The following is a 19,539-nucleotide window of genomic DNA, read 5'->3' as shown; positions in this document are numbered from 1 at the left end:
TGATTTTCGTTACAGCCCCCTTCATCTCCGTAATTGTCCCACAACGACACACTCTAAGGTTTTGCCCGAGGTTAAGGAATAACACAATGTCACAGCAATATGGACTCTAGGGTAGGTGAGAAACTTTCTCGATATCTATCTCGGTTAAATAATCTATGACAAGGATGGAGCACCATTAGGAAATATCTCGCGCAAATCTTCCGCATGTTCAGTCCATTACGAGTTAATGTATGCCACTCAGAAACAAATGCCAGATTCATGCAGCATTCCCTATTTTTTGTGGCATTTTTCCAAATTTAAAATGGAATGTTATTGCATATCTGCTCTTACATTGTTATCTATTCCAGATGGGATGTTTTAAAAATCTACAAGCCGTGATAATCAGGCGTTTATTAGCTGTATTATAATAATGTCTGTGGCTTTTTCTTTCAGATAAAAAAAATCCATCAGTCATCTCATGAAGATAAAGAAAATACTTGATTTTCAAGAGTCAACGAAAATTTGAAAGCCTGTACAACATATATTTGGAAACCTATTGAAAGTACCTTGTTAATCCGACATGCAAAAATAAGTAGTTTTAAAAGCATTTTACTGTTTATTATTATACACATTTTCATATATACTATTAAAATGCCTGTTTTCTCATTAGCATATATATTTTCTCTTCAAACACAAACACACACACACACACACACACACACACATATATATATATAATATATGTATACACATGCATGCATACATATATATATACATAAGATTGGAATTAATATACTTACGTTGCTGTGCTGATACTAAATAATATATTTGAATCGCGAATATTTGCTTTCAATTAAGAAATGCCTCCCTTTGAAATAAAAGAAAATGAAATGAAAAGACTCTTAACACATACCAATTAGACATGTATAAATGATTATCTTACTTAATTAGTGTATTAACATGTATTTAATTCTTAAATTTATTTTCAAAGAAAAAAAAGTTCCTCTTTAAATTGCGACAATTTTCTGATATGACATTTAATTAAACGTAATACAGTCTACGTCTTTTTTATGTATTTACAATAAATTGATAACTTGATGCGTGTAGTACAGCAGCAATTAATAGATGCGAATCAAGCGCGGTATAATGTTGGATAAGGAGTACATTTGATCATATTCTATGCAAGTATTTATTTCATTTATATACTACGAAATTTAATTACATTTTTCTCTTCTACTTGTTGAGACGTTTAGTGCTAGCTGTATTTATAATTTGATTACTTTATTATAATATTTTCCAGAGTAGCCACCATTATCCAGGACTGATAACCAACCTATGATAACTATTACTGGGTGTAAGATCGCCACTAAGACAACAGCGTTGTTGTCAGTAGTGGTGAAAATTAAGTAGAATCTTATTTAAGTGCATCACTCAACTTGTTTTCATTGCACTTGAAGACGATCAGGTTGTCAAGTGTAAAGAAGATTTTGGCTACAGGGTTCCACGGGCAGAAGTGAGAAGTTTTATTTTTGGAATTTACAGTTAGATTTTAGAAAGATAGTGATTTTCTATTGACAATGCCCCCCACGATGGTAGCCTTAGACACCAGGGTTGTTTTTTATGTAGAGAAAGGAACTAAATTAAATATTGCCTCAGTCGTGAATTACTTCTCCTTAACTGGTAGAGAGAACAAGAAATATAAGTGAAGCCTCGGAAGAACATACATTTTGAGATACCAAATTTTTAATTCCGGGTGAAAATACAATAAAAATTCAACATAAAATAAAACTTAGGTAGAAGACCAACTAAAAAATGGGGAACTGGCGGGCGTAAGTTATTCTTGTCACTCTAGAACTAAACATAGGTTTCTAGTACCGCATTTACACTTTTGTACAGTGTGACGTCCTAATGTAGACCTAATCGTTTGAAACATTTGTTTTTATGAACGTGTTAAAAAGAAAAATAAATATACAACGACAGAATAATTCCTTTTCGCCGAGGGCAGGTGGAGAAAAATGTAAAAAATATGTCTATTAAAAACCTCCCAACCCCAATTATTTGATAGAGCGCCTGTTTCACTTCAGTTTGTAAAGAAAACTGAGGTCGTGCGAGAAAGTCTTTAAGTGGGGGTGCCCTTTAGATTGGACGAAAGGGTTGGTTGGTTGGTTGGTTTTTGTTTTACGGCATATCAACCCTTTTCGGATTATTTAATGCCGAATCCAAAGATTTAGAACAAATTTTTTTTTAAGAGAATATATTTGTTGTTTTCACGTATGTTTCTATTTAAAGCATAGTTCGGACCCTAACAGGTACTACCAATCCGGGTCAGAGTGGACCTGGGATCAATGGTAATTAAAGGGTGGCTCCACACTCCCCAAAGCCCATAAGCTGGGGTCTCACCACTGGATATAGTTTAAGGTCATACCCAGGACCCCCATTAAGGGACTTTTACCCTCTGCAGGGAGGGGGGCAATCGGCGTATTCTAATGCCCCACCGACAGGGCCACGGACGAAAGGGAGAAGAGAAAAATTGGTTGGTGGAAAGATGTTAGTTATTGGTTTCTTTCTCTCCAAGATTAGTACAATCTAGAGGGGAGGAGAAAAATGGCGGTTGGAAGGGTGGTGGAGATCTTGAAGGCTTCTTAGTCGAGGAAAGACGGGGCACTAACTCGGCTGGATAAGAGACTAAAAGCAGGATCGGAGTGAGTTTGGAACTGTGCGACCGACACCTAGAGGGAAACACGTATTCAAATCTGGCTCCTTTTCGCATACATAGACTTACATCGTGTATCCATATTCTGCAAATGCCGTGCGATGCAACCTTCTTCTATCACATCTGAACAGACCATATGCCTTTCCCAGTCCCGAGGCGACCTCACGTTATCAACGACATTGGATACATAAATCGGGCGAGGATGCTCGGGATAGATGGGAGTCGTTAGGGTTAGGGTTAGTGTTAGGGAGTCGTCACCTCGCTGACATACGACCAGTACCGGCGGAGTTCGCAGCAATCAAAGAAAACGTGATCAGTTATTTCTACAGCCGTTGTTCAACAACGGAGACAACAGACGACTGCAAACTATGGAACAGCCTTGGCCAATCGCCGGTTCAGAGAGAACCCGAATTGAGTTCGATCAAGTCGCGGATAATAACCTACAGTCGATTCGACAATATCTTGCCTAAAATTTTTACTCTGTGTTTAACAGAATTATGGACCTGTGATCATCTGATTTTTCTCCCAGCATGCCCGACACCTTTCTTCGTCAATGTCATCACTCCATTGGTGATTTGCCCCAGGATAGATCCCTGAGCAAACCAATGGTTGAACAAATCCGGTAGAAGAGGCAGAAACATGGGCGACAGCCTGAAATACAGTTCGTATTTTATAAAATCTCAGCGATCTGCCATAGATGATCTGCTTTACGCAGCAAAAACGCCCCGCTCCGTCATCCGGCCATTGAAACTAGCCTATCTATCCGCTTCGAGACGGAAAGAGTCGGTAAAATAGTTGCTTAACTCGTGGACTAAACATCGAGCTGTTGAGTAAATGTTCTCGAACCCCCTCGCAGATCTCCTTAGTCGATTCCAAGGTGCGTCCATCTGGATGTTTGATTTTGCCAATATACTTGTCCGAGCCACGCCTAGAAATCTCGCGACGCACGTCCGCGTGAGAGTTGATTGCTTCGTTGCCTATATGTCGAAGTCTATCTCTAACAAATTGACCTTCATAACGCTCGCTAGTATAACGCAGATGTCCTTGCTTAGCTTGTTCTTGAGCACGCCTATCACGCTCCCCAATAGCCTGGGCTAGTTTCTGCTCTAGCTGGTTCTTCGTCTTGGCCTTATCTGGTGCGAATCGCTAAGCGTACGTGACGGATAATATTTTAATTTAAAATTTAAGACCCACCCACCACTTACTCCTGATAACTGCCTCCACTGTTGACTTTGAATTAGCGTATCTTGCAACTTTTCAATCTAAAAAAAAAAACGGTTGGGGCCCAAGCGGAGCGAGTGAAAACTTTAATTTCACTCTAAAAACGGGAAAACCTAACTGTTTATTAAATATGGTGCGCCCGGGCGATAGCAAACTCTCTGCTGAAAGAAAATCCCAAAATAAATGATTGTATTGTATTCATGTTTAGTTATCCGTCAACAAGAATGTAACTAAAATGGTTGAGCGGAAAAATATGCTGTAAACTGGTACAAATAATACGAATCCATATATTAGAGAATGAATGTTTACACCTCGAGGAAAGTCATCTTTGTCCTAACGAGTGTGAAACAGAAGGCCTGCTAAACAGATCGCAACATTTCCAGATGCGATTGAGAATTCTTAAAAGGGACCAATCTAGACATAGAGATGTGACACTATCGTTGTTGATTGATTTAGAGGAAAACCACGTTCTTCAATATATAATCATATGCAGAGCCGAAAAAAGTTAGTTACTCAGTCAGAAAGTTATTCAATTGAGAGTGATGGCGTCCCCCTCTCCACGACGCCCGTATTACTAACACCGCATTATTAATAAAGACAAAGAAAATCCTAAAAACTAGTTTTCGACTATATGAAGTCAATATTCAGTATATATATATATATATATATATATATATATATATATATATATATATATATATATCTTTTTGTTTCAAAATTAATCAGGAGACTGGATGATGTTGTGTTTCTTTTTCTTTCCTCTGTGCATTTAGTGCCTTCAAACCGGAGGCGAAATTGTGGATACTGTTCTTTTTCCTCGGCGGACGACTGCATATCAACCCTGACATGAGTTAAACTAAGAAGCACCGGTTGCGAATGAGAGTCTGACCAGCGCAACCAACGTGTCCTAATCCATTAAAAAACCTCATAGCTGCTCATTGTCGATCAGAATAGTGACTTGGACGAAGTCAGAGGTAAAGCTTTGGTTATCTTCGACCAAGTTAGCGGCACACTTTGGTTCCATGCGCGAAGACTGACTCTTACGGGAAAAAGGCTTCTTTGGAAAGGGGTCCCCTCAAACTTCCAGTACCCTGCTAACTTGAGCTTATTTCCTAGCTTCAGCCGGGCAAGAACTACTTTATGGTGCTTCTGGCCTACTAAGTGAACGTGGAACAAGATAAGAATACTGTTTCGCCTCTCCTTACTTACATCCTTACCAAATAAGTATTTGGAGAGAAGGAAACGCTATTTGTCAACGTCCACATCTCCCGCCCCGGATGAACGCCCCGAAACCAGTCAACCAAACCGCGTTTTGCCATCAGATCATTCAGACTGAACTCTCACATCTCTTAATCTGTAGCTTCGCTGCCTACCTTTCTATCTCTTGGTCTAAATTCCAATCTCTCATTAGCCCTATTCACTTTCGACACGCTTAGAATGCGCCGAGCTGACTGAATAGTAAGCCCTTTCTTAAGCGATTCTTGGAACCGCTTTTTTGGTTGCTCTTTGCTCTGTGGCCCTATTTCGAAAATAACCATCAGTCAAGCCGTCTACTCTCGACCACCACTGTTTTGTAGGCTTCCTTGAAGGATACCGCCGCTGGTATTCCTAGGAACACTATTTTCTCACCTATATTGGTACTTTATGGTTACACGGTGGACACAATTTTTGGAGCAGGCTTTGTTTATATGATCCCCCCTAAAACTTACTGAGGAAGGTTCCCTGCATTTCCATGCTTTAGTCGACAGGAGCATTAATTATTAGAACATGGGTTATCCGACCATGGTACTCTGTCAGCATATTGGCTCCTGCGCATTTAAACTCTCTGCGTGAAAACCTTTCTGCTTGTTGGGAAGCAGTATGCTCCACATTGCGAAGCTACTCTGAAGTGTGTACTTGACAGCTGTATTTAGCTTCTGGAGGTGTTCTGCCTTTCTTTATCTTTCTTTTTTTCTTTTTTTTTTGATGTCAGAAGTGACGAAGGACAGGACATATACTCCATTACGTTCCTGTCCCAGGTATTGGCTTGAGACTTTCCCCACGACATATCCCTTGTACTTGGTGAGAGACAAGTCTTTATATTCCTGCGGGGAGAGTCTCTTTTTTACGGTTTTACCCTATGCAGATAGCTCAGCTGCTTTAGCGAGGAGTCTTTTATGGGGTTTGGATGACCGTTTCGCCGTCTTGGAGGTGGTTTCGTTTTAGAGGCTGATTTTCCAACGCTCTCTCAATGTGTGTTCGGTACTGCTCCCTTTTTCGGGGAACTTCCCTCAGGGAGAGCATCAACCTTCGTCTTGTTTGTTGAAGCGGCTTCCTCTTTGCCAGCATTCATTTCCTGGCGGTATACGTAGTCTTTTTGGTCACTTTCTCCTTTTTGAGGAGTAGCTGCCCTCTTGAGGAGCTTCGTTCTCGATAATGTCTGATAGCGCTGTTGCCTCTTGATTATGAGAATATCGTGAGTGGGCATCCTCAGTTTTGCAATTGGCGCCCTCTTTAGGAGAGCTGCTCTCGTGGGGAGAATCTCCCCGGGCACATTCTTTTGGGTCTGCTGCCCCTCCCTCCATGTTATCGGGGCGGTAATCCCCTTCACTTTTAACTGTTGTTCCTCCATTTGGGGTGTCGTCCTTTGTTGGGTCATTATCTCCGTGCTGGGGGATGCCTAATTATTTTCTTTTCCCTTATCTGTAGTCTCCATGATCAGTAAAAGATTACGGTCAAATCCAAAAAATTACGGATTTGACCGACGTGGAGACGCCGTCCAAAGTTGGGAGCCGACTTTGCCGCCAGAGAAAAGTGGTGGGAAAGAAAAGTGGCGCGAGAGAAAAGCGGCGCCAAAGGCTGCAAGAGGTGAGATAGAACTGAGAGAGTGAGTTGTGAGTTAATTGGAGGTAAGAGAGAATGTATATACGACCCTCTCTTGCGGAAAGGTCATAATTAGCATCTCAGACCCGCCTTGTTGGGCAGAGAAGAGAAAGATAAATAAATCCGGAGGATGTGGACAGAACACTACCATAAAAAGAAAGAACAAAAGCTTGTCAGTGACAATTTTAGGGAAATGTTATTTGTCTCTCTTTGCCTTTCTCAAATGTTATCTTCCACCGCTCTCACAATTTAAAAAAAACTTAGATTTTCTGCGAAATGATTCAATAAGCTAAAAGTAAATAATGTAAAACAAACTAATATACATACCAAATTAGCTGAAAATACATTCAAGCTCTTTCCATCTGATGTGAGCACATTGAATTTTGATAGCACATCAGCTTCTAAATAAATGTGTTTTCTTCTGAATTGAACAGTAGGCGCTCTAATCGCGCTAAAAATTATTTCAACCGTCCTATTTTGGATAGTTCTCCGAAACCTGCGAAATGAAAATAAAGTAATACAATAAGGTTTTAAATGTGAAACGAGTGTGACTGTTATAATAGAAAGAACTAGCATTTCTCTAACAATAACTGTTTAGAGACGACGACTGAAAGAACACTCGAAAAAATATGTCAAAGCTGGGAAAGACGAAAGATAGAAACACTAAGCGTGTGACAGGGAAACTATCTTAAACCGTCAAAATTGTAAATAAAATATATAAACATACTAAAGATAGCGGAGATTGAAAAATATAATTTTTATGAAAAAAAACATCTCACAACACAAACACAGCACGAGTGTAATTTTAAAATGCTGTTTAATGTAAGTTGGTTAATGTAAAAATATTACGACGTTAGTATGTCGCAATCGATCCTTTGTTTACGATTAGAACGAAGCAAACGAAAAACGCACTGTGAGTTGAAACTATGACATTCCGGGAAATACGCCACGACCAGGCGTGCTAAATGTAGCAAGGACCGTTTTTAAATAGCATTGTGTAAACAAAAGATTGCCGTCTTTCATAAAATACACAGAAACAAATGACTATTATATCGAACCTATATTACAAAAAAAAAAAAAACAGAGTAAATAAGCACAAAAGGACCTTTTAACTCTAAGTAATATGGGGTGAAGTATATTATAGTCAGCATCACCATTCGCCGTAGAGCCTGTATCACAAAAAAAAAACTCTTCATATAACTAGTCTTTTTCATTACATGCCTCAAGTGCAGGTCGAGAGCTTGGAGAACTCTCATCTTTACTTGTACCTCGTCAAGTCGACGATGTTGCTGTGGGACCAGGGGAATCAGAATGTGATGAACACTCCAGTCTCTATTTCTGCTTTCCTCCTGGGTCTCCACCTCAAAGACTGCCAGTCCATTTCTTGAATTCCTGAATAAAGATTTGCTAACATTCAATGACTTCAGCTTGATGTTGCTCAGACTACGGCCACGTTCTACGGCATCCAACCACTCCAGCTTATGCCTGCAGCGACTCAAGCGTACCTCGGCAGCGACTCTAGCGTCTCCACCTCACTCATTTCCTTGTCTTGTGTCTACATTATTAATTGCACAGTTGATTGGCACCTTCACTGATTACAGCGCTGTAAAACCAGTTACAGTGTTAGAACTGAGCTATGGTAACATCAACATCATACGTTAAACATTGAATATCATATTTTTATATGCAATTAAGGAGTATTAATTCGAATCAATTGTAGAAATCATTAAGAAAAGGTGTCTACTTACTTTCGGGTAAATAGTCCCAAAACAAAAGTATTTGGGGCAATGAGTTCGAAGCAGGTTTCTGTGTTTCTGCGTTTTAAACTGCAAAATATAAGTTAATACATTTACCCATCCTGTTTGTGACATGTAGTTTCAAAAGTTTCGTCTGCTTACCTATTTTATAGCCGCCTTGTTTTATGTCCGATATTAAAAGCAACTGCGTCAATTATAAGCATACACATGGTCAACAAAATTTTTTATTGAACTTATTTTTATGTGTTTCCTTACAAATAAATGTAAGTTAACCCGGTTTAGTTTAGAAAAATCTGATTGTTATATAAATATAATATAATATGATTTAATATGATATAATATAAAATAATATATATATATATATATATATATATATATATCGAATACTGTTAGATGAACATACAATCATTGTTATAATATGCAAGTGACCTCCCTTGGATATAGCTTCTTTATCGAATACCATTAGAAAAATATACAATCATTGTTATAATATGCAATTAACCTCCCTTGGATGTAGCTTAAGATTGTATTAGAATAATATACAATCATTGTCACAATATACACTGACCTCCTTTGGATGTAGCTTCATTGTCGAATACCATTAGATTAATATACAATCATTGTAATATTATGCCAGTGAACTGTCATTGTTAAAATATGCAAGTGATCTCACTTGGATGTAGCTTCGTTGTCGAATATCATAAGTATAATATATAATCATTGTTATAATATGCAAGTGACCTCCCTTGGATGTAGCTTCATTGTCGAATATCATTACATAAATATACAATCATTGTTATAATATCCAACTGCCCTCCCTTGGATGTAGCTTTATTGTCGAATACCATTAGATTAATATACAATCATTGTAATATTATGCCAGTGAACTGTCTTCGATGTGGCTTCAAAGCTTGATATTTGTACTAGCAGAATACCCAGCGTTGCCGGTGATTGGATAAGAAAGTTGGATATATGTACTAGCAAAATACCCGACGTTGCCTGGGATTGGATGAGATAGGTGGGATGTTTCCTAGGAAAATGCATGGGATCGGATAAGATAGGTGGATATTTGTGATAACAGAATTCCTTGGAGAGGATATGGGGCGATTGTGTCGTAAAATCATGAAAAAATATTGTCCAAATAAGTAACATATCAAAGAATTATAAAAAATATTTGATTTGTGTGTTTGTAATAAAATAACTAGCCTGAAAATGTAAAAACTGTTTATTTTGTAAGAGGAAGGGGATTATGTGGGTTAAATAATAAAAAAAAATAATTGTCAAAATTACTAAAATATCCATGAATTGTGAAAAATGAGTAAACTTGAGTTATTTGGTTGGTACGTTCTTAATGAAATAGAACACCATGACGATGTATAACATTTATTATTTTAGTAAGAACGGGGAAAATTATTAGTGTTAAATCAATAAAAATGATTATCGAAATTAGTAAAATATCCAAGAATTATGAAAAATGATGACATGTGAGTTATTTGATTAGTGGGTTTGTAATCAAATGGACAGCGAAGACACTGTCTCAAATGTATTATTTTAGTAAGAGGTGGCGATAATGTTGGATAACTCATAAAATAGGATTGTCGAAATAAGTAACATATCCAAGAATTATGAAAAGTTGTGAAATGAAGTTATTTTATTTGTGTGTTTATAAGAAAATAAACATCCCAGAAAAAAAGTCTCAGGGCAATTTCTTTAGTAGAACGGGCCCAATTATGTGGGTTTAATCACGGAAAATTACTGTCGAAATTAGTAACATATCCAGGAATTATGAAAAATGATGAAGTGTGAGGTATTTGATTGGTGTGTTTGTAATAAAATAACTAGTCCGATAATATCTCTAAGTTATTATTTTAGTAAGAGGAAAGGGATTATTTGGGTTAAATCATGAAAAATTATTGTCGAAATTAGTAACATATCCCAGAATTATGAAATATGCTAAAATGTGAGGTATTTGATTGGTGTGTTAGCAATGAAATAACCAGCCAGACAATGTCACAAAGTAATTATTTTAGCAAAAGGACATTATATTATGTGGGTTAAATTATAAAAAAAGCGATTGTCAAAATTAGTAACATATCCAGGAATTATGAAAAGTGATTAAATATAAGTTATTGGATTGGTGTGCGTATAATGAACTGAACGGCCAAGAAATAGGCTTAAAGTTATTATTTTAGTAAAGGAAAAGGGATGATTTTGGTTAAATCATGAAAAATGATTGTCGAAATGTGTGACATATCCCAGCATTATGAAATATGGTAAAATGTGAGGTATTTGATTGATGTGTTCATCATGAAATAACTAGATACAATGTCTCAACATTATTATTTTAGAGAGAGGATAGGGGATTATGTGGGTTAAATCATGAAAAACGATTATCGAAATTAGTATCATATCTAAAAATGATTAAATGTAAGTTATTTGATTGGTGGGTTTATAATGAAAAAAAAAACAGCCAGATATTGTCTGAAAGTTAGTATTTTAGTAAAAGGGGATCAATTTTTCGGGTTAAATCATAAACAATGATTGTCCAAATTAGTAACATAGACAAGACTTATAAAAAATGATTAAATGTGAGTTATTTGATTGATGTGTTCGTAATGAAATAGACTGGCTAGAAGATGTATCAAAGTTGTTATTTTTGTAAGAGGAAGGGGATCGTGTCATTTAAAGAAGGGGAAGATTATTTAGGTTATTCATTACAAAATAATTGTCGAAATTAGTGACATATCCAAGAATTATGAAATATGCTCAAATGTGGGTAACTTGATAGGTGCGTTTGTAATGAAAAAACAGCCATACAATGTCTGAAAGTTGATTTTGTTGGTATAAGAGGTGGTGATAATGTGGATTTACTCATGAAAAGTATTGTCGAAATTAGTAACATATCTAAGAATTATGAAAAATGAAGTTTTAGTTATTTGATTGGTGTTATTATGATGAAATAAACAACCCAGTCAATGTAGCACATTTATGATTTTATTAAGAAGTGGGTGATTATAAGTGCGCACTCATTAAATTTGATTGTCGAAATTCAACACATATCCAAGAATTATAAAAAATGATGAAATGTGCTGTGTTTCATTGATGTGTTCGTAATGATATAAACAGCCCAGAAATGTTCCCAAGGTATTATTTTAGTAAGAGAGAGGGATTATGTGATTGCACTCAGAAAAAATGATTGTTTACATACGCAACATATCCAAAAATTATGAAAAATAATGAAATGTGTGTTATTTGATTGGTGTATTCGTAATGAACTAGACAGACCAGACAATGTATGGAAGTTATTATTTTAGTAAGAGGTCGCGATTATTTGGGTTACTTCATTAAAAATAATCGTCGAAAATAGTAACATATCCAAGAATTATGAAACATGATATAATGTGAGTTACTTTGTTGGTGTTTTGTTTTAATGAAATAACCAGCCATACAATGCCTAAAAGTTATTATTCTAGTGATAGAAGCGGGCGATAATGTTGATTTACTCAGGAAAAATGATAATCAAAATTAGTAACATACCATAGCCTATGTATCAAAGTTTTTTTTTTGTAAGAGTGGAGGCGATAATGTAATTAAATCAGGTGACATGGTTGTTGAAATTAGTAAAAATTATAAACATATGAAATGCGAGTTATTTGGATGATGTGTTTTAATGAAAAACCAGCCAAGACAATGTCTCGAAGTTATTATTTTAGACAGGTAAGCGATAATGGTGGTTAAATTGTCGAGATTTATAAAAATATAAGAATTATGGGATTCAACGGGATACATACACATATATACTTACACATTACTCGGAGTCACCCTGGATTCAATGAGATACATGCAATTTTATGCAAGCAGAATACACGGTAACCTGGGATGTGATAACATAGATGCAAATATATACTAGCAGAATACTTGGCGTGGCCTTGGATTGAATTAGATTGATTGAAACATATACAAACAGAATACCTTGCGTCGCCCAGGATTTAATGAAATTGCTTGAGCTATATACTAACACGATACCCAGCGTTGCCCGGGATTGAATGAAATAGGTGAGAGTATATATTAGCAAAATACCTTGCATCGCTGGGGATTTGATGAGATAAATGTGTTGTATATTACCCGCCCTTGCATATAGATGCTGTAGATTACCTAATCCAGGTAAGATATAATTATTTCATATGTGCAATTCCCGTCTTATGTAGGTAGAATATTCTTTTGCTCGAAATAGCAAATGATACATAAACATACAAAATTCCTCTCTCAGTCTATTATAAAAATATGCATAATTTATATTTATCGAATACTAAATTGAGACAAGATGGCATATTCCAAAAATCACATCTGACCTATAAAAAAATATTATTTAGAATGCCATGCTTATTTTCGAGTGACGTTTGTTTCTCTAAAGCTTTACATAAAAAGCATGACCTCCTTTTTATTTTTTTCGTGCCTAATTCTTAACCAAGATGATGTATTTATGTACTAATTTGGAAAGTTTAATGATCTACTTTCTAAAAATTGTTTCAGTTCTCTTAAAATTATGGTAAACTAGCTGTACCCGGCCACGCGTTGCTGTGGCTCAGTTTGTTAAAATGGAACACATGTGAAAGTAGAGAAAAGTTTTATTCTTTTTTTTCAAGAGAATGTACAAATTATTTATTTTTTTAACAGATGTAAAGAAAATAAACAGAAAAATACTTCCATCATTAATTATGCAAAAAAATAAATAAAATGTTGATTTAGTGTTTCAATATGCTTATAAATTACGATAAAACTTGTTGAGTATGCACTGTTTTACGGTTGTTGTAAAAATGGAACGGAAACTTAAATTTCGCTTCATTTTAATCTTTCTTAATTTTTTAATTGTGCCCTCCCAAACGAATATAATCAAAACAGTAACATTCAACAATTGTACTTTATGTATATAAAACACAAAATATTTATTAATTTTTTTTTTAAGTTAATAAATAATTCAATTTTTAAACGAAAAAGTCAGTTTACCTAACTTACTGTATTAATGTTATTTTTTTAAGCAAGAAAAAAAGGTAAATATCCAGATACGCTACTACAGAACACCGCCCACTCTAATTTGTTTTTTTATAGGTAATTGAGGTCGCTGACAACGAATCTGATAGTCAAACTTGGGGCAAATTTACCGTTTGCATGGTATTTACCCCTGAACCCACGAACTTCTTTCCATCATTTTGCAGCTTCCGTTTATGCTACGCGTATGCACGCTGTTGCATAAACGACGGCTTCACCAAGCAAACTACGTTGGGGGGAGGGGATTTTTTTTCCAGGACATAGAATTTTCTAATTTTCAAAAATACATTATAGCGGTTTTTGAGCGGAAAATTTAAAATTAGCTGAAAAATAAATAAAATTAGAAAAGGAAAGCACACCAAGTTTGAGTAGGGGGTAATTTATCTGTTTTTTTTTTTTTACCTGGAACATCGAATTTTCAAATTTTCCGTAAGTAACGCACCGACATTTACCAATTAGAACACCATTTAATATTTTCCGAAGATTTTACTTTGTACATTGGGGGCGCGAGCGGGGGGGGCGGATGTGATGTTGGGGCGCGCAAACAAATTAGAGTGGTCGGTGTTCTGTAGTAGCGTATCTGGATATTTACCAAAAAATATTTAGGTTTGGCTATAACTTCCTAAACTCATTAAACCCTAAATAATTTAGGTGACTGAAATAGGAATGTAATTGAATCTTTAATTTCCTGAATATTATGCTAAAATTCATTTTTCTTCGAGTGATATCGAATACATTAATACGGACTTTAGGGGCTTTTTTCGTAATTTTACTGTAAAAATTATTTTTATTGTTACAAATTACGATGCTTTAAAAAAAGCAGAAATAAATTCTTGCGTTTTTTATTTACTACTGAAAACCATAACTTTAGTAAAGGTATTTTTTGTTTAAACAAAATAAAACATTTTCACTATATTCTGCGATCATTATTTGAAAAATACTGCAATTTCCATTAAAATTCGTTAATTACCTGATTTTTGGTGAATTTTTAAGTAAAGGGAGGAGTCAAAATGTGTATACACTTTGAGCGTCGGCATTCATTTATCGACCACGTGTGGTTAATTTAAATTAAAGTTCAATCACATGGTTACATTATCAATAATCATGTAATTTAAACCCATTGAAAATTTACCGATATTGTAAACACATTCTGTTTACATTAAGCCTGTGGTGTTTTTTTTTAGTGATGCAATGTTGGGGTTTTATTACTGTACACATAGATTCGAAAAAGTTGTCAAAAAACAAATATATAACAAATAAATGTTATCAAAGGCAAGATAAGTTACTTTTCTACCTAACTGGATGTATTTTTCGTGTTTTTATTCAATGTAACATGTTTATTCAGCTCGAAAACAATACAGTGTTTATCGATGTATTGGAACATTCAAGATGGAGTCTGATTCTCTCTTTAACACGGTAAGTTTTGGAAAAGATGTTATAAATAAAAAACCGGATAAAATACTGTTACAAACTCGCTCAATACATGTTACTGTGACATAGGCTGACATATATTCGGCGGGTTTTTAATATTATTTTGTATAGTTTTTTTTATTTATAACACCTTTTTCCAAACTTACGGTGTTAAAGAGGGTGTGAGAATCGGGTTTTCTTTATTTTTTAATAATTTTATGCGGGTGCGTGAGTGCCAAATATCTCCAGATTTTCTAGAATTCCCCGCTAGATTGCAAACGAAATCTCCAGATCTAGCAGGACACCCGCTAAATTGTAACACTGGTCACGTGACAGGAAGCGGTAATAAATAATTGTCCCTAAATAAAGAAAATGGCCTCTCGGTACAAAGAAAAACACCTATTAATCATAGAAAAATTAAGTATAATGTTATAATTAAAAAGAAATATATAAAAACACACATGGATATAGTAAACATATTATACCAAAACGTGGAAGCCATCCGTCCAGTGGGTTTTTAGGCAATTAATTCCGAACGAACCAACATTTACATTTATATATATATATATAGATTGGAGTAAGAAAAATGACTTAACATGTTGTACAATACATGTTGATAGTATATGAAATTATTTAATGTATGTATTTTAATTAGCTGTCCGAGTGTAGGTAAAAATGTTTTAAATATGTGTTGTATATTATCCATCCCCGCGAAGGAAACATTATTTCATATATATGGTATAAATTACTTATGCTAGATGAGGTACAATTATTTGATACGTGTAATACCCGTCCTAGGGTAGGTAAAATAGTATTTTGCTCGAAAAAGCTAATGATATATAGACATTAAAAGTTCTTCTATCCGAAGAATAACAAATATGTTCAAAATCAGCTTCAATTTTCTCATTGTTTTACGGTTCCGAGCAACTCCGGGTAGCCCCTCTAGTATATATATAAAAGTGAAAATGTGGCTATGTGCGTGCGTACGTATTTATGTATGTATGTATGCATGTATGTATGTATGTATGTTTGTATGTCTGCTAAAAACTTTCGACAGACAGAAAAAAATCACAAATTTGGTGTCATATGAACGCCCGACCCTCTGGACGACCAATAACGAATTTTTGGCCCGAAAGGTCCACTCTAAGTAAGTCAACGTAACAGAGCAAATAGAAAAAAATACGATTCGTGTTTTAATATTTTATACTTTTTATCTATTTTTTATTATATAAATCTTTTTATTTGTTTTTATGCATATTTCTTCCAATTATGTACAATAAACACATTGGTTTATGAGAGAGAGAGAGGGAGATAGAAAGGGAGAGAGAAAGGAAGATGGAGAGAGAGGGAGAGAGAGCGAGAGCGAGATGGAGACAGCGAGAGAGAAAGAGAGAGGGAGGGAGGTGTAGAAAGGAAACGAGAATCGTTTTACTATGTTTTAAGACTTTTCGCCGAGGTTAAATAATTTACAACTTTTAATAATTCTTTATATTTGTTTTTTTTTAAATGACACAAATATTATTCAGTACCTACTTAATTTTCCAATTTTAACCTACATGTACATTATTTTAAACAAAAACAAACAATACGTGAGGTCTTCTCAGTTTAAATGTATGTAAACACGACATTTGCGTACCAGAGCAAATAGACAAATTTACGATTAATTTTTTTTATTATTTTATTCTTTTTATTTATTTTTTATTTAATTCTTTTATTTAATTTTCATGCATATTTCTTCCAATTTTTTTTGCAATAAATATTGTGGGATTTTACTTAGAAAGCCATTCTTGCGGTTGAAACGTTTTTTTTTTTTTATTAGTTAAAGTACGGGTCACGAATGCACATGCGAGGCTGAGGAAGCTAACCGCTTCAATATAACTCCAGAAATATATACTTAGACTACTCGGAACATTTTATATATTGAATACAGTATATTATAATTATGTTTATGGTAGGAAGTTATTTTGTAGCATTTTAATAAAAGTTTAGCGCGAATGATTGATTGAATATTGGTTTTAGAATTACCTACATGTTGAACTAAACATTATTTTATGCAGATCATTAAAGTTAAGTAATATATAGTCTGGTCATTCTAAGATAGGTGACTACATGTGAATACCAAATGAATTATGCAGATCACGAAAGTTAAGCAGTATATAGTCTGGTCATTCTAGGATGGGTGACTACTTGGGATTAACGAATGATTTATGCAGATCACGAAAGTTAAGCAATATGTAGTATGGTCATTCTAAGATGGGTGACTAATTGGGAGTACCAAAATTCTTATGCAGATCACGAAAGTATGGTCATTCTAAGATGGGTGACACGTGAGGATTACGAAATGATTCATGGAGATTACGAAAGTTAAGCAATATATAGGCTAGTCATTCTAAGATGGGTGACTGCTTGTGATTACCAAATGATTGATGCAGATCACGAAAGTTAGTTAATATGTAGTCTGGTCATTCTAAGATGGGTGACTATTTGGGATTACAAATAACTTAGGCAGATCACTAAACTTCAGCAATATGACATCTGGTCGTTCTAAGATGCGTGACTATTTGGAATTACCAAATGACTTATGCAGACCACTCAAGTTAAGCGATATGTCGTCCGGTCATTCTAAGATGGGTGACTACTTAGAATTGCCAAATTATTCATGCAGATCATTAAAGTTAAGCCATATGTAGTCTAGACATTCTAAGAAGTGTGACTACTTGGGTTTGCCAAATGATTATGAAGATCAGGAAGCTTAAACAATATGTAGTCTGTTCATTTGAAGATCGGTAACTTCTTGAGATTATCAAATGATTATGCAGATCACTAAAGTTAAGCAATATGTAGTCTGGTCATTCTAGGAGGGTGACTACTTGGAATTACCAAATGACTTATGCAGATCACTAAAGTTAAGCAATATGTAGTCTGGTCATTGTAAGATTGGTGACTACTTTGGATTTTCAAATGATTTATGCAGATCACAAAAGCGAAGAAAAATTTAGTCTAGTCATTCTAGGATGGGTGACTTTTTTGAGTACCAAATAATTTATGCAGGTCACAAAAGAACAGAAATATGTAGTTTGGTCATTCTAAGATGGGTGACTTCCTGGGATTACCAAATGATTAAGGCAGCTCTCTAAGGTTGAGCAATATGAACTCTGATCATTCTAAAATGGGTGACTACTTGGGATTACCAAATGATTAATGCAGATCACTAAAGTTAAGCAATATGTAGTCTGGTCATTCAAAGATGGGTGATTACTTAGGATTACCAAATGAGTTATGCAGATCACTAAAGTTAAGCAATATGTTGTCTGGTCATTCTAAGATGGGTGACTACTTAGGATTACCAAATTTTTAATGCAGATCACAAAAGTTAAGCAATATGTAGTCAGGTCATTCTAAAATGGGTGACTTTTGGGATTACCAAATGATTATGCAGATCACGAAATTTTAGCCATATGTAGTCTGGTCATTCAAAGATGGTTTACTACTTAGGATTACCAAATTATTCAAGTTAAGCAATATGTTGTTCGGTCATTCAAAGATCGGTAACTACTTGGGATAACCAAATGATTTTTGCAGATCGCTTAAGGAAAGCAATATGTATTCTGCTCATTCGACGACCGATGAAAACTTGGGATTACCAAATTACTCATGCAGTTCAGTACAGTTAAGCAATATGTAGTCTGGTGATTCTAAGATGGGTGACTACTTCGGATTACAAAATTATTTATGCGATCACTAATGTTAAGTAATATCAAGTCTCATCATTCTAAGATGGTGACTATTTTGGATTACACCATGTCTTATGCAGATCACTAAAGTTAAACAATATGTAGCCTGGTCATTCTAAGACGGGTGACTACTTGGGATTACCAAATGATCTATGCAGATCACGAAAGTTTAGCGATATGTCGTCTGGTAATTCTAAGATGGATTACTATTTAGGATTAGAAAATTGTTCCTGCAGATACCTAAAGTTAAGCAATATGTACGCTAGTCATTCTAAGATGGGTGACTACTTGTGATTTTCAAATGATTATGAAAATCACTAAAGTTAAGCAATATGTAGTCTAGTCATTTTATGATGGGTAACTTCTTGGGATAAACAAATGACTTAGGCAGACAACACATTGATCTGCATAAATCATTTGGTAATCCGAAGTAGTCACCCATCTTAGAATGACCAGACTACATATTGCTTAACTTTAGTGATCTGCATTAATCATTTGGTAATCCCAAGTAGTCATCTATCTTTGAATGACCGGACTATTACTGCTTAAGTTGAGGGATCTGCATATATCATTTGGTAATAGTAATCCATCCTAGACTGACCAGATTATATATTGCTTAACTTTAGTGATCTGCATACATTAGTTTGTAATCACTAGTAGTCCCCTATTCTAGAATGGCCAGACTACATATTGCTTCACTTTCATGATCTGCATAAGTTATTAGGTAACCTCAAGTAGTCACCCGTCTTAGAATGACGGGACTACGTATTGTTTAACTTGAGTGAGCTGCATGTATCTTTTGTTAATCACCCAG

The 19,539-nt window shown here is 35.1% G+C and overlaps 1 protein-coding gene across 3 annotated transcripts in view; it reads right to left on the bottom strand.

Moving 5' to 3' along the window:
* Nucleotides 1-19,539, bottom strand: part of LOC145277094 (uncharacterized) — a 106,930-nt gene that overhangs the window by 18,475 nt on the left and 68,916 nt on the right. For 2 of the 3 annotated variants that reach the window (XM_080128758.1, XM_080128759.1), the window contains exons 2-4: nt 8,524-8,601; nt 7,103-7,271; nt 780-847 (exon numbers count right to left, since the gene is read on the bottom strand). In XM_080128758.1, coding sequence (XP_079984884.1) covers nt 833-847; nt 7,103-7,271; nt 8,524-8,601 — 262 coding nt within the window. In that variant the 3' untranslated portion in view covers nt 780-832. The remainder of the gene's footprint in view (nt 1-779; nt 848-7,102; nt 7,272-8,523; nt 8,602-19,539) is intronic. The other variant, XR_013868105.1, reaches the window with a different exon arrangement.

The sequence above is a fragment of the Euprymna scolopes genome, chromosome 5 (assembly GCF_053919585.1).
Source record: "Euprymna scolopes isolate OS-2025 chromosome 5, ASM5391958v1, whole genome shotgun sequence".
Taxonomy (NCBI): domain Eukaryota; kingdom Metazoa; phylum Mollusca; class Cephalopoda; order Sepiida; family Sepiolidae; genus Euprymna; species Euprymna scolopes.
Note: the sequence above shows the minus strand (reverse complement) of the source record. Positions and strands in the feature narration are given on the sequence as shown.